Here is a 27,216-nt window from a genome sequence, read left to right as displayed (position 1 = left end):
TTGGGATGGCGCCTCCTTGTGCTCTGCTTCTGTGTGTGCACTGTGCTCTCTGTGTGTGTCTCTCTATCTCTGTCTCTGTCTCTGTAGTCTCTCCTCTGGTCTCTTCCGACCTCTCTGTCTCCGCTTCTGTGTCTTCTCCTGTGTCTTCTGTCTTGCCTCTGTGTCTTCCCTCTGCTTCTGTCTCTCCTCCTTGCTTCTGTCTTACCTCTTCCTCTTCTTTCCTTATGGTCTTAGTTTATATAGCAATTACATAGGGTGGTGACACAAAGGTGGGTTGAACATTAACAAATAAACAAAGAGGGGTAAGACCATTTCTCCAGGAGATTAATAAAATCTCATCTAAGGAGATTACTCCAGATTTCTAGATCTGCTCAAGGGTGGGATCCAAGCATGGGTATGTCGCTTTCTTCCTTCCTCAGCTAATAATCCACTTAAATAGTTATAGTAAATTTACTTCTAATATTTCTAGCAATGTCATTCAGTATGAGCACAGTAAGAGATATATCAGACTTGAAGTTTGGTTCTTCCTGAGGACATTCACAATATATTCCAGACCACAGTCCTCAGGCCAGGTTAGTCTTCCTAACCCCGGAGGGTCCTAGTCTCATCGTTACTTTTGGATCATGACAGCATTTGTCTATGACCATGTTCTCAACTTATCGTTGAGTATTGTGGCACTTTGGCCTGGCCCATTTCGATGCCAGGGTAGCTCACAGCTTGCCCTGGGTCCATTCTGTCCTTTGTCGGGACCCTGCTTTTGCGGTGTTAGGAACTAAGGGCAACTGAGTTGAGAAAGCAGATGCCCAGGAGTAAATATTATTGGAGGCAATCAGCTCCCAAGTTACAAAGCATAATATTAACTGTCTTCCTGTGTCCATACAGAAAGGACATTGCTTTTAGGTAAACTAAGTTCCCTGCAGCAAGGCTGAAAGGACAAACCCAATGTTATCCTACAGGATTTTACACATAATTTTGTTAAGTTTATTTTACTGTGTTTTAGTGTTGTGCTTAAGGTTGTCCATTCTTTTTGAATACTAGTTTGAGATTCTAATATTAGTTATTACCTTAGTTTTATTACAAATCTGATGATATCTTTTGGTTTCTTATCTAAAATCAAGGAATTGCTTTGACTTTTTCCATCTGGACTTGAACATTTTAAGATTTCTTTGCTCATTCTCTTTTCACTAACTTAAGCACCCGTAGGTGCTAAATACTCCCTAATTCAATTGAAGGGACATTTGGAGATTTGTTACTAGAGATCCATGTTATCTTTTTTTTTTTTTTTTTGCTTTTTGGGTCACACCCGGCAATGCACAGGGGTTGCTCCTGGCTCTGCACTCAGGAATTACCCCTGGCAGTGCTCAGGGGACCACATGGGATGCTGGGAATCGAACCCGGGTCGGCCGCGTGCAAGGCAAACGCCCTACCCGCTGTGCCACTGCTCCAGCCCCAGAGATCCATGTTATCTTTGAGTCTGTTTATCTCCCATCATGTGTTTTTATCTTTTTTCTGATTACTTTGACTTTTTTATATAGGGAAGTATTTTTAAGTATTTTAAATTGACCAAAAAATTAGGATAATTTTTATCAAAATTTGAAAAACTTTGATCCTATCTTCTAACATTTAAAAATGTGTATATGTTTTTATTTTGAATTACTAAATAAATTTCTATATTATAAAACCTTTCATGATAATTTGAATTTTAATTACAAAATGCCATAGGGAATGCCATCTATATGAACCTTTCTTTTCAATTATAAGTGCACACAATAGAGTTATTTTAATATATGTCAAAAGTTAATTAAAAGAGAACTATGTAAAGACATCCTTAATAAAATTAAAGGTCACTTTAAGCTGATACTAAATAATCAGTAATTTCTTTTTTTGTGGGGTGGGTGGGGATGGGGCCAGCCATACCTGCCAGCGCTGGAGGCATCTCCTGACTTGATGCTCAGGGATTGCTCCCCAGATATTGCTCAGGGACCATGCAGTGCCTTCCTCATGCAAAACATATGGGACAACCTTTTGAACCATCTTCCCAGCCCCAGTTATTTATTTTTATATGTGAAAGCATGTTATAAGCTTTAATACAATTCTAAGTTGCTATTTCATATTCTGTAATAACAGCAAAATCTTTCTATTGAATATTGACATGGAGAAATCTGTCTCAGTAATAGAGTGTGCCATGAAATAATTTTATTACTTTCAGGCACATAGAAAATGTTATTTTGGCCATCAGTGTTTCATATAGTATAGACATTTCTTTTGTGCTGTTTACCCTTAAAATAAAAACAAAATAGCACACTCAACCCCCAAATCAGCCTTTGGGCTGGAGAGGGAGAGTGCTTGGTAGAGTGCTTGCTTTGAATGGGGCCAAGCTAGGTTTAATCCTCAGCACCCCAGGTGTCTGTCCAAGTCCAGCCAGGAGTGATTCCTGAGCTCAGAGCCTGGAGTGAGACCTGAGCATAGCTGCTTGGCCGGATTCCCACCTCCCCCCACCAGCCCCTGCCCCCAAATCTATACCCCACTGGAAAACATAAAAAACAACCCCTTATTTCTGTTTATTCATCCTTCTTAACAGCTAGCTTTAATATCATTTCTTTTTTTTTCCCATTTTGGTACCTGGAAGTACTCAGGCTTTGATCACTGCATGTGTGTGTGTGTGTGTATACACACATATATAGTATATATGTATCTATAGTATATAGATACATATAGATACATATGCGCACTATATGTAAGGCAAACACCCTACTTGCTGTGCTATAACTCTAGTCCATATAGTATATATAGATATATATACATAACATAGATAATACATATATAATATAACAACATATATATAATATATAATCTCTCCGTCCCCAAGTGTCAGCATTGCCTTTGTCAAGTAAAGTCCTTCTGTAAAATTATTTTTCATGGTCTCTTCCTATTTTGAGTTCTTGATGTTTTTATTACTGGCATGCTAAGTATCATCTACTTTATTTTCGTATACTTTAAATTTATTTACTTTATTTTTAGTGGTGCGTTTATTCTATCAACAACACTAAAAATTGCCAGAGTGCAAGCATTGTATCTACCTGTTGTTTTTTCTTAGAACTGTTGTAGGAGATTGCTACCTGGATGGTGATGAGCATCATAGATCATAGATGAGTACAAAGGTTTATTTGTAGTTTCTCAGAATGTTTGATAATAGTTTTGTTTCTAACATTAGATGTTTAAAATTATCTTTATGCTGCTAATTTATTGAACAAAGATTTTGTGTAAATAGACACTCTCTAAACATGTTGTCCCAAGTTCTCTAATGCTGCATTCTAAACTATCATTGGTTCTCAGTATTTTATATAAAATTGATGTTAAGAGTTATATAATCAAGGGGAAAAATAAGTGGCCTGAAAGTCAAATACTGTAAATGTCTAAGTATTTCAAATAAATGGTAGGAAGTAGATTAAACTCTGGGGAATTAAAAAAAACTGATACTGATGATTGTAGGAGTTTTAAAAATAGCTTCAAATAATATTTAAAAAATATTAGCACATACCAATCTCTCTGAAAACCAGCAGGAAAGAATTACTCTGTATTTTTCCTGAGTTGAGTTTTCCCTTGATTACATGTCCCTTCCTTTCCTTGTGTCTATGGCATAGTTTTCTGGAGGCTTTTTTCCTATTCACTGGTGCTCGTAAGAGTAAGAGTAAGATAGTGGACATTTTAGGATCATGAGAGAAACTCTTCCAAAATTTCTCTAGGGAAAGTTGAAAATAGATGACAAGCACCAGCCTCATTTAATGTTGGATCTGATTCTGGATACTTTAAATTTGACAGACATGAGGCGACTTTAACTAAAGACATTACCCAGAGTCTTGCCATGTATTGAGTTTGGGCTTTGACCCTGTGGAAATATTAAAACGAGGTGTAAGAAGTGAGTAGGTGGGGCTTGAGCAATACCACAGTAGGTAGGCCACTTGCCTTGCATGCATCCAAGCCAGGTTCAATCCCAGGCATCCCATATGGTCCATGATCCCCACAGGAGTGATCCCTGTGTGCAGAGACAAGAGTTATAAATTCTTCATTTACTGCCATGTGTACTTGAGGAAAATGGTTCATGTAGATAATAATTTACAGTAAGCTTGGAAGTAGATACAAATATATGACTTAGTTTTAAAGTAAGTTTCTTTTTCTTATTTTTTCTTTTTTTTGGGTCATACTCAGTGTTGCTTAGGGGCTACCATCTCCCTGTCTCAGTAATTATTTTCTTAATTATAGAAAATTAACAAAAATGCCAAATAGTATAGAAAGGACTGGAGCGATAGCCCAGCGGGTAGGGTGTTTGCCTTGCCTGTGGCTGACCCTGGTTCGATTCCTCCGCCCCTCTTGGAGAGCCTGGCAAGCTACGGAGAGTGTCCCGCCCACACGGCATAGCCTGGCAAGCTACCAGTGGAGTATTTGGTATGCCAAAAACCGTAACAAGTCTCACAATGGAGATGTTACTGGTGCCTGCTCGAGCAAATTGATGAACAATGGTACTATAGTGCTACAGTGCTACAGCATAGAAAAGGAAGTCAGCTCTATTATGCATTGTAATAACAAAATTAATTAAGGGGTTCCCAACTTATGCTTCAGAGACCTAGGGCCACTACCAACGGTCGTTGGCCAACCTGGTTGGCTGGTTCAGTGCTCAAATGCAGGTGCTGGATATGGAGGGGCTGGAGCCATAGTACAGTGAGTAGAGAGTTTGCCTTCCATGCAATCAACCCAATTCGATCTCTAGCATCCCATGTGGTCCCTGAGTACCGCCCGGAGTAATTACTGAGCTGAGAATCAGGAGTAATCCCTGAGCATCATCAGTTGTGGCTCCCTCCCCCCCCCCACAAAAACAAAAGAAAAGAAAAGAAAGAACTGAGATGCAGTGATGCTTGGGGCCACCAGGGCCATACCTGGTGGCCCTCAGTAAACCATAAATTTTCAGGGACTAAACTCAGGGCTTGAGAATGCGAGTCTCCATTGTCAGTCCTTTGAGTTATTTCCCAGCCCAGTAATCACGGAAAAACTACATTAAAAAAAAGAAGAAGAATGGCTTTATGTTCATAACAAATTGATTGAATGGAAGTTAAAAATTTTTCTTTTTTTAACCTCCTACACCTCTGCTCTGCCTTGTTGTTGTTGTTGTTGTTGTTATTCCTTTTTTTTTTAAAAAAATTAATGAATCAGATTTTGTGGCTTGCAATACTATTAGTAATGGTTTCTCATGCATGTAATTCCTATGCCACACTTGTTACCAGTGTGATGTATTTCTTATAACTTAACTTTATTATCATCCAAATAGCACCGTTTGTGTTAGTATCACTTTTCTGTTGTATAGTCTATGGATTTGGACAAATATATGCATGTATCATCATTTATAGCATCTTATAAAATATTTTTAACCCTAAACTTTCTCCGTGCTGCCATTTTATCCCTCCATTCCTTAACCTGTAGCAGCTGCTGATCTCCATAGTTCTGACCTTTCCAGAATATTTTATAGTTGGAATTCTATAGTCCAGCTTCGCTTCTTTCATTCAGTATTCAGGAGTTGGTATTAAGGAGTTTCTTTGTCTTTTATGATTTCATTTTAATGTTGAATAATATTTGTAGTCTGGATTTACCACAGATTATTCATTCACCCATGGAAGGACATTTTCACCTTGCTTACAAGCTTTGGCGATTATGCATAATGCTGCTATAAACAATCATATACAGGGCTATACATGGACATACTCTTTCGATTTCATGGACAAAGTTTTCAAATTTGTTTTTTTGTTTATTTTGACTGGGAACAGGTCAGGGGTGGGGGTCTCTTGTCTGTGCAATACCTGACTGTGCTCTGGACTTAATTCTGGCTCTGTGCTCAACAATTGCTCCTAATGATGCTCAGAGTATTGGGGATTAAATAGAGGCTGACCTAAGGCAAGGCAAACTCTTTAACCCCTGTATCATCTCTCTGGAGCTAAACTTTCAATTTCTTGGGGTGAATACCAAGAATTGTGACTCTAGATCATAAGATAAAGTTATGTTTGTCCTTTTCAGACACTGTAAAATTGTGTTCCAGAATTACCATTTTGCTTTCCTATAAGAAAAGAATTTCTGTTGCTCCACTTCCTTGCCATAATTGATTACTGCTGATGTTTATCATAATTACATTTTAACATTTTATTCTATATAGTTTATTTCATGGACATACTAAGCAAATGTAATTCAGCAAATTTCTTAGTATTAAATGTGCAGCTTCTTTTTAAAAAATTAATAATCCATTATGAAAATTCTTTTTTCACATTTTTTCCTTAGGATAGATTCAAAAGTATATATGTACATTTGTTTAAAGTTTTAAACTTTTTATTAAGGTCAATTTTGATGTAACTATTATAGCTTTGAGAAATGATTTACAAAGGTAACATTCTGACCTTAAATATTCTGTGTAAATATTGGGAAACTTGAATCAATATAAAGTTTAATGAAACATTCATTAAAGACACCAATTTCAAATGAATATTTGAAGACTCTCCTATAAAAGATTTTATGTATTTAACTGAGTTTAGTAAAGTTAGGCTTTATTTGCTATTTTCTGATAGGAGTTCTGTCATGTGATTGAAAAAAGAACATTTAAGTAATTACACAGATGGTTAAAAATAACTTCCAGGCTGGATCGATAGTGCAGAGGGTAGGATGTTGGCCTTGCACGTGACTGACTGGATTCAATCCCTAACATCTGATGTGGTCCCCCGAGCATTGTTAGGGGTAATTCCTGTGTACAGAGCCAGGAGTAAACTGAGCATCGATGGGTGTGAACCAAAAGGCAAAAAAAGAAAGAAGAAAACACAAACAAAAAAGCCCTGTTTTAGTTGAATAATTATGTACAATTAAATGTTCATTACTTATGTATACATTTCCCATTGTTAATTCTAAAAGTCACAATACCTTTTCCATTACACCTATTTTCTTCTTTTTAAAAAGGAAATACGTTGGGTAAAGATGATTTAGCTGTATACAGTATTGTAGCTTAATTCCATTAACATTACTTAAGAATATTTGATTAAAATCTTTGCACTTTTTATATTTGTATCTGAATGCATGGAGAAATATTACTTGTAAAGTGATAAATGAAAATTTATTTGATCTGTTTTCTATCTTTAATGTGAATTTATGGGGAAGTGCCTGTTTAATGTATTATTTGTTTGCATTTAACGCTTAGGAAATTTCTATCAATGGTAGTTATATTTTGATATCCATCATGTCTTCATAGAACAAAATAGTCCTTATTTTCTCAAACTGGAAAAAACAACTTGTTACCATTTATAGTATTATTCTTTGGTAGGGAAAGTTCCATCACATTGGCTCTAAATATAACTTTTAGTTTCCTTTGATAAAGTAACTCTTCTAGGACATTTTACTGTCAGTTACATTTTTAAATTAAAATATCCCTGCCCCCACATCATTCATCTCATTCAAAATTTAGAGTTATTACTTCTAAAACTTGAATTCTCCAGAATGTTATACCATAAAAATACTAAACATAGAAACTTCGTAGCCAAATATGTGATATACAGGGTTTTCCTTTGTTTCACATTGCTTTCCTTGTAACGAGTGATGATTTATACAATTCTGATCATTTGGCCACATCATTCATGAACTCACAAATTATTATAACATCTTCAACTTGATACCTGGAATCACTTTATTTTTCGCACTTATCTTTACCTAACACTAAACTTTCCAGCCCAATTAATCTGGAATATATTGTTTTCTTTTTTTCTTTTTGGGTCACACTCGGCAATGTACAGGGGTTACTCTTGGCTATACACTCAGGAATTACTCCTGGTGGTGCTCAGGGGACCATATGGGATGCTGGGAATTGAACCCGGGTCGGCCTTGTGCAAGGCAAACGCCCTACCCACTGTGCTATCATTCCAGCCCCCTGGAATATATTGTTGAATGCTTGGTTTGGGTTGTTAAAGTTATTTGGTATTGTTAGAATAAATAGCCTTTTCTTGTAAGATTAATTTAGTTTTTTGTTTCAGTGACTTCTGTGTCTCTGCTGAATGTTCTTGGTGTTCATTGATTGAGGTCTTTCTGCTCTGCCTCGTCATTGGTTTCCTAGCCTTACAGGACTGGTAGTTCTTTGACTGTCCTGGTGGAATTTCTCCTTTCACAAGTGCAGGAGAACCCTTTTATTTACAGGTTGTTGAAGCTTATTTTCTCTGTAGCTCCCTCTTTTCTGATACTCTACCCACAAATTCCAGCTGCCTTAATCTCCCCTAAAATAGTCCTCAACTAAAGAGACCACTGCCCTATATTTGGGTTTCCGGAATGTGCCTGGAGGCAGAATACTAGGGTGATAATAGGGCTCAATTTAGTTCCCTTTTTCTTATGTATTAAGTCTGGACCCGCACTGTCTGTTGTTGAGTGTCTAAAGTAACTATTTCATGTATTATATCCAGTTTTCTACTTTGTTAATTGCAAGAAATCAAACTCACTCCTTCATTTCTGCCATGTAGTTAACAATCAGTAGACAAATCTTAAGTGTGAAAAGAAGATATAGGGTATTATGATAAAGCTGAAAGTCTGGCCATTAGTTCAAAGTTGACTTTTCATTGTATAGATCTTACTAGTGAATTCAAGCAAGCTTATAATTCTGTTTAACCTCACATGGAAGTGTGAGGCACAATGCAATGGTATTCACACATGACATACATTATAACACATCCATAAAAAATCTATAAATATTAAATAATATAACTAGTATGAGTAATGCAAAATAAGCTCTTGATGAATCCTGTTGATAAGATTCAAGTCTTTTTTATAATGTATAAAAAATCATATTCACGTTAAATAGGCTGGAACAATAGCACAGCGGGGTAGGGTGTTTGCCTTGCACGTGGCCGACCCGGGTTCAATTCCTCCGTCCCTCTCAGAGAGCCCGGCAAGCTACCGAGAATATTCTGCCCACACAGCAGAGCCTGGTAAGCTATCCATGGCATATCCAATGTGCCAAAAACAGTAACAACAAGTCTCATAATGGAAATGTTACTGGTGCCTGCTCCAGCAAATCAATGAACAACGGGACTACAGTGCTATAGTGCAGTGCTATTCACATTAAATGTCCTACAAATTTGGATTTAAAAAAATTGTGCTACCCCCTGCTCATGGATAGGGAGGATTAACATTATTAAAATGGCAATACTCCCCAAAGCACTATACAGATTTAATGTGGTCCTGATCAGGATACCCATGACATTTTTAAAAGTAATAGACAAAACACTCTTGAAAATTATATGGAACAGTGAACCCCCATGAATAGCTAAAGCAATCCTTGGGAAAAACAAGATGGGTGGCATCACCGTCCCTAACTTCAAAGTATACTGCAAAGCGGTAGTAGTTAAAACAGCATGGTATTGAGCTAGAAACTGACCTGCAGACCAGTGGAACAGAGTTGAGTGTTCTGTCACAAACTCTCATATGTATGATCACTTAATTTTTGACAAAGGAGCAAGAAATAAGAAGTGCAGCAAGGAAAGCCTCTTCAATAACTGGTGCTGGGAAAACTGGATAGTTACCTTACCTCTGTCTAACACCAAGCACGAAAGTCAGATCAAAGTGGATTAAAGACCTCAATATCAAACATGAATCCATAAAGTACATGGAGGAAAATATAGGCAGAAACCTCCATGACATTGAAGCTAAAAGCATCTTTAAGGATGAAACACCACTGACCAAGCAAGTGGAAACAAACATAAATAAATGGGACTACATCAAACTAAGAAGCTTCTGCACTTCAAAAGAAACAGTGACCAAAATACAGAGTCCACAGAATAGGAAAGAATATTTACCCAATATCCATCGATAAGGGATTGATATCCAGGATATACAAGACACTAGTAGAATTGTACAAGGAAAAAATCTCCAACCCCATCAAAAAATGGGGAAAAGTAAACAGAAGCTTCCTCAAGAAAGAAATACAAGTAGCCAAAGGCACATGAAAAAATGCTGCACATCGCTAGTCATCAGGGAGATGCAGATCAAAACAACAAAAGGATATCATCTCACACTACAGAAACTGGCACACATTCAAAAGAACAAAGACAACCCGTACTGGCATGCATGTGGGGGAAAAGGGACTCTCTTTCACTTTGGTGGGAATGTTGACTGGTCCAGCCTTTCTGGAAAACAATATGGACATTCCTTCAAAAACTAGAAATTGAACTTCCATATGACCCTGCAATAGCACTTCTAGGAATATATCCCAAGGATGCAAAAAAGCACAGTAGAAATGACATTTTTACCTTTTTGTTCATTGCAGCACTGTTCACAATAGCCAGAATCTGGAAACAACCTGAGTCCCTGAGAACAGACGACTGGTTAAAGAAACCTTGGTATATTTACACAATGGAACGCTATGCAGATGTTAGGAAAGATGAAGTTACGAAATTTGCTTATAACTGGATAGATATGAAGAGTGTTATGCTAAGTGAAATGAGTCAGAAAGAGGGGGACAGACATAGAAGGACTGCGCTTATTTGTGGAGTATAAAATAGCATGAGACTGACACCCAAGGACACTAGACACAAGGTCCAGGAAGATTGATCCATAGTTTTAAGCCTGCCTCATGAAAGGGGGATAAAGCAGATGGAATAGAGAAGGGATCATTAAGAAAATGATGGTTGGAAGGATCGGTTGGGATGGGAGATATGTGCTGAAAGTAGATAAGGGATCAAAAGTGATGGCCTCTCGGTATTTGTGTTGCAAACCATGATGCCCAAAAGTAGAGAGAGAGTATGGGGAATATTGTCTGCCATGGAGGCAGGGGGAGGGTGGGGGAGGGTGGAAAAGAGGGGATATACTGGGGATATTGGTGGTGGGGAATGTGCACTGGTGGAGGGATGGGTGTTTGAACATTGTATGATTGTAACTCAAACATGAAAGCCTGTAACTGTATCTCATGGTGATTCAATAAAATAAAATTAAAAATAAATAAAAATTGAGCTAATATTATCAGATTGTGAAATAACGAGCCTTTTCATATAGTTAAACACATTGATATTATCATATTTACAAACATGTATACATAAAGAAAGCTGAGATTTAGTTCTGAACTATAGTCATAATTCATGTTTTACTTATATATAGTTTGGAAAACTCGTTTTGTTTACAAATTAACAATACTGTTCTAGGAACTTTCCTCTTGTGTGTTTTGTCTCTTATTCCTCATTTTGCATCATATCCTTCTAAGGAATATATTTAATCTAAAGTTGAATACCTAAAATATAGGAAAAATTGCATGTAGTAAGGATTTTACTCTTTTCTAGAGTAAGTTCTTCATTTTAAGAACTTACTGTAATTAGACTCTTAGTGCAAGTTTTTGTACAAGCTTTATTATATATGTGATCTAGGCTCCTACTGTTAGATGATACCTGTTGATTTTCATTCATGTGCTGCTAAAGATCTATGTGCTTTTTAGATTTGGTAATTTTCACAAGGAAAATTTGAAATAATTTTTTTGGTGGTCTAGTAGTGGGATATTCTTAGGTTTTAAAGTAAAGAGAAGTCACATGTTTGTTGAGTGTTTTAATTATGAATTATAAACGATATTGAGCAATGACATATCTTTGGTCTTGGATTACAAAACTGATTAACAGTGGGAAAAGAGGTTGAGAAGAAAGAAGAGACAAAATAGAAATGACATAAGGACAGTGGTAGAGGCCATTGGCACTTTTCTAGGGGTGTGGAACAGAACCTTTGTACATCAGTACTGTACACTCTAACACTATTGTAACCACACCCCATAAACTATTATGTTTTAAAAGATGAGATTAGCTAATATAAAATATTTTACTTTAGAACAGCTAATTTTCTTATAATTTTTTTATGTTTTACATAATCTTTGCTTAAAAAACTTTGTGCATTGCACTTTTCTACACTTAGGGTAGGATAATTTTTTAGACTGGATTCCCAGAAATGTAATTATTGTATCAAAGTATGTGAACTTTCTTTTGGAAAGCTTTTAATCTATACTTATTGCCAATTTCTCTCTTGAAGAATTATACTAGCATACTGCTATTGTTATGCTTAGGTATTTATCTATTTATTTATTATGTACTTAAGTGAGACTCTATTTCCTCCTTTCTACCAATCAAAATTAAGTCAAATAACAAATTGTTGAAAAATTTTGTAGGAAAATATATCAGAGCTTTAATATTTTTGTGAGGTCAGGATAAACAGCACCAAGTTTAATCTTTTACTGAAGACACAAAACTTTACCATTATGGTGGTTAATTAGATGAAATTGCTATAATAAGAACTGCCCTCAGGCCTTCTTTTTGGAAAGAGGCAAGGGCACGTTTGGCCCTACATTAAGTAGGTCATACTGGCTTAACTGCTTTGTTTCCTTTTTCCTGCTCCCTGGTAGTTGGTCTTTCATCTGTCACCTGAGGTTGTTTTTTTTAAGTATCAGCAACTCATATTTCTTTTTATTCTTTTTATTCAGTGTACATTATATTTCTTTTCAACATTTTAGTAAACATAGTCAAGATTTGGTTTTTCTATCATGTCCATGTATCACATCTAATTATTCACCTTTCATTGGATATTTAGGTTGCCTGTTTTGCATGTTAAAATTTTGCCAGACAGCATTCTAAATAGTTTGAATTTCTAATTGTTTATTTAGAAAAGGTTTACTACTCATATTTTTTTCTATTTGCTTTTTTCTTTCCATTTATTTAATATGGGGAGGGAATATTGTGGGGGTCAAACTCAGCACTTCATATATGTGAGGAATGCCCTCAAACACTGAGCTACATCTCTGCTCCTATTTTTAAATTGATGTTAAAATCCCATGGGGAATAATCAAACAGGAGAAAGTAATGCAGTAAAGTCATGTTTCTCTTACCCTAAGCTCCCAATCCCTAGATAAATAGTTTTACAGAAAGGGAACTGTTTGAATACACATTATCCTATCAGGATGAGCTACCTATGGAGTGATGCTTAATGCTTCTAAATGTGGAAAAATATGAAAGCTCTCAGTGTGGTGAAGATGGGAGTATATAACATAAGCTTGGGCACACATTTCCTTTTTCAGCTCACTCATTTACCTGGTCATAATATTTTCCTGAAAATATGTGCCATTCATTTTTCCATATTGTACCTATACAATCATGAAATATTTTAATGTTTTAGACTCTGTGGCACATTCATTGATAAAATTCAAAATACTATTTATTTTGGGGGCCACATTTTTCGGTGCTCAGGATTTATTCCTGGCTTTGTACTCAAGGATCACTTCTGGTGGGCTTGGGGGGACTACATTGGGTGCCAGGGATTGAATCTGGGTTGACTATATGCCAGGCAGATGCCCTACTGTATTATCACTCTTGCCCTTCTAAATCCTGTTTTTTTTTAAGTAATGCAGAATTTTTCATTAAAACTACTAATATTATATTTCACACAACTACAGTAGTGTAGTGTATTTTACCCCATTGAAGAACATTTTGGGTTGCTTTTCATCTTTTATTAATGTAAGTCATGCCTTAGGTGAATATAATTTTATAGAATACAAATGAATTCTAAGAATTGGCTTGGTTAAATGGCATATGTTTTTATAATTTTGGGGGGCTGACATTTAAAATTTTCAATTTATTTTTATTAAGACATTGTGAATTATAAAATTGTTCATAATAAAGTTGTTTCAGACATACAATGTTCCAACACCAGTCATACCACCACCAGTGTCCCCTTCCCTCCACCAGTGGTCCAATATTCCCTGATTTTCCCAGCCTGTCCCCTTGGCAACATATAACAAATTTATTTTATATTTCTTGCTCCAACAAATCTGTAATAAATGACATTTAACCTATGTAAATACAGAAATTTAAATGATTTAATACAATATAATACACTGCCTATCCTCATTGTATATAACTAAGTTTTAAACTGGCATCTAAAATATATTGCATTAAATTTTATTTTGTATTTGAATATTATTGTGGTAATTATTATGTTTTCCCTTTCATAAATGAAGATTCCTCCCTCCCCTGCCTTCCCTGGTAGGCAAACAACAAATGTATTTCATATTACTTGGTCCACAACAAATTTATTTATTTTTATATTATTCGTTTATATTTTTATAAAGTGGGTCACAACATTTGGTTACATTTAATATTTGAACACCAATCCCACCACCATTAAACCTTCCCACCACCATATTTTGGGTATTCCTTTTTTTTTTCTTTTTGGGTCACACCTGGTGATGCACAGGGGTTACTCTTGGCTCTGCACTCAGGAATCACCCCTGGCGGTGCTCAGTGAACCATATGGGATGCTTGGAACCGAACCCGGGTCGGCCACGTGCAAGGCAAATGCCCTATCCCCTGTGCTATCACTCCAGCCCCTATTTTGGATATTTCAATCCCAAAATCTAACCCATGCCCTAAAGCAGAACCGAAATAATTTATTTTGTGTTGTTACGAATAAACCGCTGAAAATACTCCAAAAATCTTTCCTTAGAGGAGAGTATGTGAAGATTGTTGTATTTCATCCAGGGGCCATTAAGCCCTTCTATAAGAGATTTCTAATATGTTGTTAAGAGTTGATTGAGCCTTGTGTCATTATATATATATACATATATATTATACGTGCGTATGTAATATGCATATCTTTATATCTGTAAAAATATATTTCCTTCTAAGATTAGTTGCCTTCTACTTTAAACCCCATCAAATGTGGTGCACTAAGATGTTGTTATAGGTTAAGCTTTCTGTGTTTATATTTTGTTAATCGAGAAGTTCTTATTGATGATTTCTTTAGCTACTGTTTCACCATCACTTTTGCTTCCTGTTCTCCAGGAACTCTAATGATTCTTATATTGTTCCTCTTGAACTCATCCTGTAGTGCTCTGGTGTGCTGTTCATTTCTTTTCAGGTGAATTTTCATCTTCTGCTGTTTCCTCAAAGTTTCCTCCTTCTCATCTTGGTGCTCCTCAAACTTTTGCTCAACCTCTGTTTTTCTGCTGCTCAGAGCATCTATTGACTTTTAAAAATATCACTTACTATGTCTTTCATTTCTGTCATTTCTGACTGTAGTTGGGTTTTTTATTTTTTGACTCTTATGCTTTGCTGATTACCTGTGCTGTCATTTTATTTTTAACTCATTGAATGTACTCATCACAGTGGCATTAAAAACACTGAAGATTTACTGATGTTATTTATGTCTTTGGTTCCCTTAAAATACTTTTTATGACTAAGAGTTTGAATACTTTTCCTTAGCATTACTAACCATAGGTAGCTTTTCAGTTGCTTTGATCTCTGTTCCATACCTTGTTCATTATTTAAGATTTAAGATCTTCATACTTGGGTATGTCATTTTATTAAGGCATTTATATCTTAAGAATATTAGCGTTTTGCAATAGCACAGCAAGTAGGACTTTTGCCTTGCATGAGGCCGACCTGGGTTTGATTCCTTCGTCCCTCTTGGAGAGCTTGGCAAACTACCGAGAGTATCCTGCCCGCATGGAAGAGCCTGGCAAGCTACCCATGGCGTATCCGATATGCCAAAAACAGTAACAAGTCTCACAATGGAGATTTTACTGGTGCCCACTCGAGCAAATCGATGAACAACGGGACAACAGTGCTACAGTGCAATTATGCTATTTAATGTGGTTTCTATTTTCTCAACCCACTACTGTTTTTTTCAGTTCATTTGGATTTTCATGGGAGTAGTCAGAGGCTTAAGGTTTGCTATGTACATTTTCATTTTTTTTTGAGGGGGGGAATACAGGCATTGGGATACACTGCCTATAAGACAAGTGACAAGTGCCGTATCCTCGATGTTATATATCTGGTCCTATTTTAAAATTTTTAATGCATCTTTTATTCTCTTCTATATACTTTTTACATTACAAAAAAACCTCCAATATTTTAGATTTTTGTGAAAAATAAAGTGTTGAATGGTATATCCCCCTGTTCTTTTCTTTAGTTTGGGGAGGCAACCTTCCAAGGTAGGTAATGCTTTGCGGGTGTGTACTGTCTGGGATCAAACTGGGATTGGATAAATGCAAGGCATGTGTCCTAACCCTTGTACATTTTTTCTGACCCTATTATTTTTTTTAACAGGTTAAACTATAAACCTGTCTGCATTCCAGTGTACTGTAGAATTTGAATTCCTGAAGCCTGATTGAAAGAGACTTGACTGTTAAGAGTTGGAAAGTGATAAAATTGGAAGTGTGGAAGTTTACAATTGTTATTGATTTTTTCCACTCTGCCTTCTGTGATACCTGTGGCATGCATCTTGTAGGTTTTGAAAGCAGTGCACTGTTGACTGATTTTTGGTTCTTTTCAGTTTTATTCCATTTTAACTTAGACCTATGCTCCCACTTTTTCAGACTCTACCACTGTAAAAGCTTTCAAAGCTAAAGATGCTACCACCTATGGAATTAGTGTCACAAATATATATCAGCTGTATAAGATGCAGTTTATATGATTTTGGCTCCTTTTGTGGAATTGTTCCTAATGTTGTCAGCTTAATCAGTGATAATGAGTTGAAAATCAGAATGAAATAAAAATAATTTAAATATATGTTTAACATTATATTATTTGTTTTTTTCTTCCCTCTCTCTCTTCCTTACCTAGTTACTGGTGAAGTGCTACTTAGTACTGATTTTAACTTTTTTACTTTTTATTTTATTTTATTTTATTTATTTATTTATTTATTTATTTATTTATTTATTTATTTATTTATTTATTTTTGCTTTTTTGGTCACACCCAGCGATGCTCAGGGGTTACTCCTGGCTTTGCACTCAGGAATTTCTCCTGGCAGTGCTTGGGGGACCATATGGGATGCCGGGGATCGAACCCAGGTCGGCCGCGTGCAAGGCAAGTGCCCTACCCGCTGTGCTATCGCTCCGGCCCCTACTTTTTATTTTAGAATCAGTGTCCTATATCTAGAAATTGGTGATTTGCTTTAAGTTGTACTAGTAAAGATGAGTCCTTTTTGTTACCTAATTAATTAGGAAAAACAGAGAGAATATATGGTATCCCCTTAATATTGGAAGATTAGAAAAAAGTGAGGAGGGGAGGGATTAGCAGACTAGAATAATATTGTGCTCTTGGTTTGTTCTCATCCCCATCCGTTCAATGTGGTGCCATTTCTTTACTTGGTACCTCTCACTTCATTCTTCTTCTTGCTTGCTGGAACATTCTTTTATTCAGCCTTTGACCTAGGACTTGATTTTTTAATTTAGCATCCAATACAGATTTGGTTCTAGCTCTCCCCAATTTTATTAATCACAAGAAATTCCCTGAGCTAATGTTTGTTCTTAGAAAAACTGCTAGTAGGGCTACTAACAGGCAGTTTTGAAGCTTCACAATCTATCCAGGAATAATGCATAAATATTGCTCTTTTTAGGGTGAGTCATGTGATAATGGGATGGGCAGTACATATGGAATATGTGTATTTGCAGAGTGTATAGTAAGAGCTAAATAGTGGAATTGGTTGATTGGTTTGTTCAACACACACAGTCTAATTTTTGTATCTAGTATGTGTGCTTTATAGGTAAGGATCTCAGAAAGATACTTCAGTGGAGAGTAGAATGTCACATCTCTTATGTGATAGGGTAAAAATTTGTTGAGAATTAACAACCTGGGAAGTGTCATTTAACTTGAAGAAGTTGGGAGATGGTTCACTGTCAGCATATGTATATTTCATCCATAAGTAACTTTATGTGATTCCTACTTCGTCTTAATGCTTATTAACTACAGAGTAATTCTAATTTGAAGTGATTGGCAGTTTTGGAAGGGGGAAAAATGGACAATGTGTCTGAATTTGTACAGGCTTTGCTTTTTATGACAAATGCTTGATACTTTTTTTGAAAATGAAGAAAATACTCATTTTGCAAATGTCATCAATTTTTAACAATCAAAAATTTACTTGGCAAGAGAAGTGATGTAACTCTACAGAATTGTGGTTATTGTTACATTGTTTTGTTTACTATAAACCTGCTCAATATTGGTAAATATAGTGTAGCAGAAACTGAACTGTTGTGAGCCATCTGGGCAGCAGTCCAAGATATCATTAAAAATACTGCCTCAGACTAATTTGAGCTTATGAATAATATTTCGTTAACAGCTCAACTGAAATTCAACCACATGGTGTAGCGTAAAAATCCTGAGCTCACGAAGTAATGAGAGTAGTATAAGTATACACTGAATACTTAATAGTCTGTATTTGAGTGATGCGTTTTTTAACATTTAAATAATAGCACCCACATGCTTAATATGATCAGATTTCTTTACTGCTTATTTAAATGCTATGGTTTGCTGTTAATTGGAATGTCTCATAAACTAAAACATTATTGGTTTAATGCTCAAACCTGAAGAATAAGGAGAGATTGCTGAATAATTGGCAAGAGAAGTGAACATTCTACCTCTTTTGGCCTATAGCTAGAGTAAATGTTACCATAAGTGACATTTATGGTAAATGTTAACATTTATCATAAAAATAATTGAAGGATATAGGTGTTGGAAAGGTCCAGTAGATAAATTAATTTTACTGATAAAAGGTAATTATCAGACTTTAAATATGCAATGAGGATTATTATTGTTAACTTATAAATAATTGATTATATAGGTGTGACAAAGGGAATGAGGTTATGATTAGTGAATTGCCCTAGATAAAACTTATATGTTGGTGTTTACTGTCAAGAACATACATATTGGGGCTGAAGCAATGGCACAGCGGGTAGGGCGTTTGCCTTGCACACGGCCGACCAGAGTTCAAATCCCAGCATCCCATATGGTCCCCTGAGCACCACTAGGGGTAATTCCTGAGTGCAGAGCCACAAGTAACCCCTGTGCATCACCACGTGTGATCCAAAAAGCAAAAAAAAAAAAAAAGAACATACATATTTATCTTTTTCTTTGTGTGTTATTTTAACTAGTTTGTGTCGTTTCTGAACATATAGATAAAACTCATGGGGAGGCTTAGTTTTCTGTTAGTGTGTACAATATTTTTGTAATGAAAAGGATGATGTGTTTTAAAGTGTGAATTTTAAATATACTATGTCTCAATAAATATTTTATTCATTTTCCAGGTTAGCACTCTACGTATATGAATATCTGCTCCATGTAGGAGCTCAGAAATCAGCCCAAACATTTTTATCAGAGGTATGTTTTATATTTTCTGCTTTTTATTTTTTTACTTTATGTAAGTGAATGAAAAATAAGCTGTTTTAATTATTTGGGAAATGATTATATTTTGCCTAGAACATGGTTAGTTGCACATACAATCTTTGTATACTATTTATAAACATTTTTAGTATCCCCAAATGCTGTTTCTATGCAGGTAAACTCCTACTCAGTTCTCTAGCCAGTTTGTAGTGAGAAATGAAAACCAACGTTCTCCTTTACAGAAATAATCAAGAAAGCAAATTTGCTTTCAAAAGACAAATACTATCATATCTCTAATTCTAGCAGTATCTTATTTTTTACACTACTCATAATTTTGGAAAATATGTGTTTCTTGTATTAGTAGGGGTGAACTGATGGTTGAATTTTATTAATCTTATTTCAGATAATCGTTTCTCTTTTTATTTTCTTCTTTAGTCAGATAATGGTTTCTCTTTTTATTTTTCTCCTTTAACATTTTAAATGTTGAGTTGGGACTTTCTTGCAATGTTATTTTCCTCTTTTATTTTAGTACTTTATGTAAGTGAATAAAAAAATGTTAATACATAATAATGAGGAAGTCAAGAGGATTTTGTTGAGTTCTGTTATATGCCAAGTGTATTTGTTATGATCCTTTAGTAACAATATATTACCTCTAAATCTTAGAATTTTGTAAGAAATTTGTTAAGACACATTTATTATTTCTGGGTTTTTGATAGGCTAGAGAGATAGCACATCAGGTAGGGCGTTTGCCTTGCATGTGGCCGACCAGGGTTTGATTCCTCCGTCCCTCTCGGAAAGCCCGGCAAGCTACCGAGAGTATCCCGCCTGCACGGCAGAGCCTGGCAAGCTACCTGTGTCGTATTCGATATGCCAAAAACAGTAACAAGTCTCACAATGGAGACATTACTGGTGCCCGCTTGAGCAAATCAGTGAGCAAAGGGATTATAGTGACAGTGGATTTTTGATGGGAACAACAGATTTCAGAGAGTTTATATCACAAAATGCACTGTTAGTTGCACAGTGTCATGTTTGGAACAAGAATGGAAGCCTGTTGTTGCAAAGCCCTCATTTTTCCTTTTGTGCCTGAGCTAAGCAGTTTGGTAACCTCTAACCATTTGTGGGTTTTGATCCCTTGATGTATGGCCAGCCCAGCTAAGTGCTGAGACTGATGTTCATGTTGAAGTTTGATGATTTGGTGTGAACAAAAGAAATACTAGCATTCCAGTCATTGAAACTTTGAAATCACTTGATGACATTTTTCATATATTGAGTAAAATAAAATTTAATTTTTAAAAGGTATGGTTACTAAAATTTTTAAAATTTTGTGCATGCCTCATATGTGCCCCCTGCTCACGTCTCTTTGGCAGAGTATTCCTTGAGAGTATGTTATTTTCAGTGCTCTCACTCATTTTCTACCTCGTGCTCTGGAATATAACAGGCAACCCCTTAATCCAGATGACCTACTTGGGATACAGCCATCTTGAGATCTGCTTACTTTTCAAAGGAACAGATATGCGAACATATAATTTCTTTTTCTTTTTTTTATTTTCTGCGGAAGACATTTATTTATTTTTTAGTGAATCACCGTGAGATGCAGTTACAGACTTACAGACTTTCGTGATTACGTTTCAGTCATACAATGATCAAGTACCCATCCCTCCACCAGTGCCCGTTCTCCACCACCAATGGTTCCAGCATCCCTCCCACCACCCCCCCATCCCTCCCGCCCCACCTCTGTGGCAGGCGCATTCCCTTTTACTCTCTCTCTCCTTTTGGGTGTTATGGTTTGCAATACAAGTATTACGAGGCCATCAGCAAACATATAATTTCTTAATCTTTTGTCTAATAAGTATGTGAACCATGAGGGTCTCCTTGCAAATAAGCAGTTCCAGATATTTGCTTAGAACTGGTAAGAAGTCAGTTTTTTGTTTTGCTAAAAGGACTGGAAGGACTGTATAATCATTTATTATTTATTATAAATAATAAAATTTCAGTATAATCAGATTTTTAACATGAAATATTTAAAAATTAATATAAATTTGATTTCAAGGTTTATTCAAACCAAAACAGAAGTTTGTATATCTCTATCTCCTTAACCCATTAATTAATACATTATAGTCTGCGGTCTTTCTAGATTCTCTTTATTTATACTGCAGATTAAAATAGCAAAAATATGCTATAATATTTGTATTTCTAATCACTGCCAACTGAAAGTATATTAAAATAAACTAAAACTAGTCATAGCTACGCAGTTTTTATTTTAATGCACTTGAAAACTTGAGCAAATCTGGTGGATGGATCTACTGATGTTGCTGAATATTCAGAGTTTTCTTACCAACATTATAAGATGTCAATAGTTACTAAACTTAATCAAAAAAAGAAAAATGCTGCTAATTTATTGAAGGAATTTCAGAGATTGGAACTCAAATGAGTTATATTGGTTGGTGACATTATTAGACACTGTACTGATATATACCATGGAACACATTAGAAAAAGTTTTCATTTTCTTTTGAGCCACACCCTTGGTGCTCAGGGCTTACTCAAGGCTCTATACTCAGGGATCACTCCTGGAGAGCTTGGGGGACCACAGGGGAGCCTAGGATACAAGCCTGGGCAGGCACATTCAAGTTAGGCATCTTACCCACTATACCATCACTTTGGCCCAGAAAATGAATGTAAAAATTTCTAGGACTGTTTGGTAGAAATGAAATTACAGTTTCAGAAGATTACCCATTTTTTTCTAAACAAGAAAAATGGGTGAAATTATGTTATGATTTCCTTTTCTTAGACTGCATTTGGAATATAAAACTGGACTTGGAATGGCCAGTGTGGTTGTTTCATAAAGATTTAGATGAGGGCTAGAGAGATAGTTCAATGGCTGAGCACATGTTTGTCATGTGAGAAGCCAGGGTATGAACCCTGCACCACATGGTTCCATAAGTGTAGCTCCTGAGCACAGAGCTTGAGCAACGATGAGCACTGCTAGGGGTGATCCTCAAACCAAGTAAATACATGCAAATAAAAATAAGAATTAGCTGAATGAAAATATTATCACCAGGAACACATTCTGACTCAAGACATGAGTTTGTGTAGTTCCTAACTCTGCACTTTTTAGCTTGCCAAGCGCTCAGTGGCACAGTGAGAGGTAATCTCACTCCCTGAGTGAATAATATAGGGTCCGTTAAATAGGGGAATGACTAAATTTAGTGAGGTTTAATTTTGCCATAATATTTAATATTATGGTAAGTTAGATATATTTGAGCTTGCATGGATATACTTTGAAAGCATTTTCCTATATAAGAAACAATCTATAATATCTCATTTACATGTATGTCCTTGAGCATATTTTGTGGGTGCATATTTTTGAATGTAAAATTGCAATAAAAGGTCTTTAGGACTATAGACTATGCTATAGTTATCTCTGAGAGTGGGGATTTTTTAAAGCTTTTTTTTTTTTTTTTGGTTTTGGGGCCACCTCAGTGGTGCTCCGGGCCTGTTTCTGGCTCTGTGCTCAGAAGTCATCTCCCTACCATGCTGGTGGGTACTGTATGTGGTGCTAAAAATTGAGCCTTGGTTGGTCGAATACAAGGCAAGTAAGTGCCTTTTTTCCTGTGTGATATCTTGGACTGGGGATGGGGATTTTAAAATGACTGAAAGTCCGTAGATTTATGGTAGACCATTGCTGAGTACACTTGAAGTTATAGACAATCTCAGCCAATTTTCAGTCATTTACTATTCCTGATTCACAGGCTGAGGTTTTACACTATTAGCTGCTTGTGCATGAATTTTCATATTCTGTGACTTCTGGGACTTGGGCCATACATAAAGGTATTCACTGTCTAAATTCTCCGCTTTGTATCTATTTGTCTAGCTTATAATTAGTAGCTTTTTTTTCTAGGAATGCTTTCTCTGCTGCTATTTTTTTACATAAAGACTTTTGCTACTGTGATAGAAGCTTTGCCTATTTTCTTGGCAAGGGAACTTCTGATGATTATTAGTTAAAGGATTAGCATCCTAAGGTTTGTTTTCTGCTGTCAAGTAATGACAGCATGCATTACACTTATGCATATGCAGTAATGAAAGGAAAATGTAATTTTTTAGAGCTTTGGACCATTTTTATTTTTCTCTTAGTTTCATATGGGTCATTTGGAAATTTAAGTTTGCTTGTTTTAGAATGATTTCTTAAATATTTTGAGTAGTATAGAATCATCTTGTTTAAATTCTTTTTAGTCCATCACTAGAGTTCTTTGCTGATTCTTTAACCTTAGTCAAGGAACTTAAAAAAGTGGAGTAGACATATATTTGGGTTGGGTATTGTAGTGAAAAAGAAAGGATTGAAATGGCTTCAGTTATTTAACCTTCTATCATTCTCCTCTGTTCAGTTGGAGTGAAATACTTCAGATGTTGGCTCTCTCTGCTAGACTGTAGGAAGTCATGGATCATTGTGATGTTAATGATCACTTTGATCTTTTATTTGCATGAGTTTGTTCTTATGGGTAAAGTTGTGAGAAGGTTGAAATAGAACTCCAGGCATCACTTGAACAAGTTAGGCATGACTTGGCCACCCTCTCTCAAGCACTTGCATTTGGTATTCCTACTAGTGCACTTGGCCTTGACCAAGACTAACCAATAGCTTTTGTTATCCATCAGAAAAGTGGGACAATATTACCTAGTTAATTTTTCTGATAAGAAATCTCATTGGACTAACAGTAGAAATGGAACATTTATTTAGCTTGGTTGTATTAACTAACTCATTGTTTCCTCTGATTCATAACAGATTTTAAACCACTGCCTGTGACCTAAATAGAGTTCATATGGCTTTTCATTTTCTTATCCCAAAGGGAAAAAATTAAATATTCTTTAAAAATAATTTTAATCTAGAGCTCTTTTGATGCTTATTTTTTTGGAGTATCATTCAGTATTTCACAATTATAGACAGAATAATAAGAAATTGTCTAATTCTCTATTAATTTTTTTGTTACTTTGCAGTGAGTAGAAGCTACCCCTTCCTGGTTTTATTGTTTTATTATGCAAAGATTATTCCTGCTCATTCCTAAAATTTTGCATGATGGTCATGCCTCAAAATGAGACTTTTTTTTAACAAATAAAATTGAATTAGAGTGTGGCAGTGATTTAGATTTTTTCCTCTCTAAAATTGTTACATGTCTATATGTTAGATGCTCTTATTTGCCATAGATAAGCCACAAATAAAAGCTTAAGAATATCTCACCAATTACTTCTTGAGATTTTATGGAAATGAGGCTAGAGAGATAGTACAGAGGGTAAGGTGCTTGCTTTGCATGTGGCTGACCTTGTCTTGGTCCCTGGTACTGCATGTGGTTCCCTGAGCACCATCAGTGGTGAACCTTGAGCACAGAGCCCTGGGTAAGGCCCAAAACCTTAAAACAAGCAGATATTATAGAAATGTTAAGTTGAATACCATGGGCTCCAAAATTCTGGCTTTGGTTTATGTTTTGCTTACATGAAGAGAGAAAAGATTAATAAAATTCATAACCAGTTTCTTGAATTTTAATGTGAGACACTATGTACAGTGAATAAGAACATTATATTTGGAGCCAGACTTTCTGGGTTCAACTCATTATTCTACATCCTCTTTGCTTACTATTTCATTAAAATAGGAAAATAATTTAAATGATATTTAAAGTTGTACTGAGATTTAAATGATTAGTATATGGAAAATGCTTGCATAAGGCCTTGTATGTCATAAGTATTTATAAGTGTTATTTAAAAGATTCTCTATGAATTCTTTAATATGTAGTTTTTTCCTTTAGAGTACACATGTAAATACATGTTTTAGGTATGTGTGAATACTTCATATGTATGTCACTTAAATGGCCCACAATTTTCCTACCTGTAGGGCTGTGATATCTAATATTGCACAAATTGTCATAAGTCCTCTCTAATATATATATATATACATATATATACATATATATATATATACACACACACACACCTTTATTGTGGGTAGCAGTGAGAAGCTACTAAATATTACAGTGCAGTCCTTTTTCTTAGGACTAGTTGCCTTTCCTTGGAATTTTCTGTTTCCCATGTAGCTTCAAATTTCAGTAACTTACTTTTCTTCTGTATAACAGTATAATGCCCCTAAAGGTTGGGGGGTAATTGGAGGATAGGAAGCACTATACAGTGCTCGAAACAGCATTAACTCAAACATTAGACATAATTATGTTTAAATTCTTTGGGCTCCTTTGCCACAGAAACTTTATCAGGCTGTTTCCTTGAGGGCTCCCTTTGCCTTCTGTTTTGTCGGCCTCTCCTGATCAATCTCACTTTCTTCTTTTGTGAATCCTTGCACACACCCTAAACTTGTTCATGAGGAGTTATCAGCAACTCCTAAATTCTTGCTATTTTAATATGTAGAATATGAAGTTTTGCTTTCCTCTTTCAAACTTTTTTTAGGGGTTTTGGGTTTCTTCCCCCACACCCTAATAAAAATAGTAATAGAGTCTATCAAAAAGTTTTCTCTGAAAGTTCTGTCACCTTTAAGAGTACTTTTGCTTTACTTCCATAAGAAAAGCAGCTTTAACAAAACTTCTATTTAAAGAAAAATTTGTATGTTTATAGAAATGATCCATTATCTATGCTGGTTAAGTAATGTTTCTACTAGCCACATAGGACTCCTGACTACCAGAAATGAGGCTGGTGCAACTGAGGAACTTTGAATTAAGTTAATTTTAGATGTGAAGGGCCACATGTGGCTAGCAAGTACCAAGCCTGACATCAGAGTTTTGCATTGCCTCATCAAGGTGTGGTCAGGTTTTTTCCTCTTACACATTTACTAGCATTACATTTTTAAGTTGAAACTTAAAAATATTACTGAAATATATTTCACCCAAGACTAACTACCTTCTTCTTGTAATATTAAACATTTTAAAGATATCAGTCTTTTTAAAGTAGGAAAGAATTTAAGAATACTCTGAGAAGTTTGGAGCCCTTGGACTTCAAACTTGTCGGGCTATAGGGGTTACTCTCTGAGTTGATCTGAATCATCTAAAGAGGTCCCACGTTGACAAGGTGAGAACCGCCTAGAATGTGCTGCTGATATCCCAGAACCTTCCCTTGCAAGTTGTGGTTGCTGAGGCTGTAGTCTGTAGCTCCATCACTTCTCTCCTTCACCTACCTTTCGATATCTTGCTAGAGTCTCCTGATAGCAGAACTTATCAGGAAACCAACCGAAAAGGTAATTTTCATGATCTTGGTACCAAGTTTAGAATGGAGTGTCAAAGACTGTGTATGGGGCTGAAAGATGGTAGGTTATGATTAGCATGTATTGCTGGGAGCAAATAATTATAAAATGTTAAGTTTGTATACATTTAATTATGTCATAATATATGTTAGTATCATTTTTCTTTGTTTACACAAATATTTATATTTCTTATTGAGGTATAGCTGATACATAAATGTTTTTTGTTATTAGGTATACAATGTAATGATTTGATACTTTATATGTATTATAAAATGATCAGAAATCCAGTTAGCATCTGTCCCCATGGGTAACAGTTTTGTTGAATTGTGATGAGAACTTTTTAGAGACTAAAATCTACTCTCTTAGTCACTTTAAAATGTTACACACCTTCTGTATAGTATTATTTGACAATGGTCACTATGCTATGTATCATGTCCCCATGACAAAACAAGAAGCTGGTGACATTTAATTTCCAAACATCCTTTGCTCTAATATAGTTTATTATAGCACTGTTTTATGTTTTAATTTGTTTGATTTTGTAAATATTTGTATATTGACTCATGCAATTTCATAGTCCACTTTTAAGGTTTTTAGCCTTAAAAGAAAGTTTTTTAGGGTTTTTTATACTACAAAATGTGCCATGGTACATTTCACTAGTTCTCTATTGGTGAACAGCTAGTATTCACAGTTTTTGCAGGTATAAACAATGTTTTATGAAAATTGTTTTATATAAATATTTGTACAATATGTACATATGTTATTTTGAATTGCTATTTATAAATCAGTATGTTTACCACTGTCA

General features: G+C 35.5%; 1 protein-coding gene across 4 annotated transcripts in view; it reads left to right on the top strand.

Annotated features, from left to right (window-relative positions):
* The window catches only part of SSBP2 (single stranded DNA binding protein 2), a 299,691-nt gene that overhangs the window by 76,427 nt on the left and 196,048 nt on the right, over nt 1-27,216 (top strand). For all 4 annotated transcript variants that reach the window (XM_004613162.2, XM_004613163.3, XM_004613159.2 and 1 more), the window contains exon 2: nt 19,110-19,182. In XM_004613162.2, coding sequence (XP_004613219.1) covers nt 19,110-19,182 — 73 coding nt within the window. The remainder of the gene's footprint in view (nt 1-19,109; nt 19,183-27,216) is intronic.

The sequence above is a fragment of the Sorex araneus genome, chromosome 1 (genome assembly GCF_027595985.1).
Source record: "Sorex araneus isolate mSorAra2 chromosome 1, mSorAra2.pri, whole genome shotgun sequence".
Classification (NCBI taxonomy): Eukaryota; Metazoa; Chordata; class Mammalia; order Eulipotyphla; family Soricidae; genus Sorex; species Sorex araneus.
The sequence above is the reverse complement of the archived record's forward strand: the minus strand, read 5'-3'. Positions and strand labels throughout refer to the sequence as shown.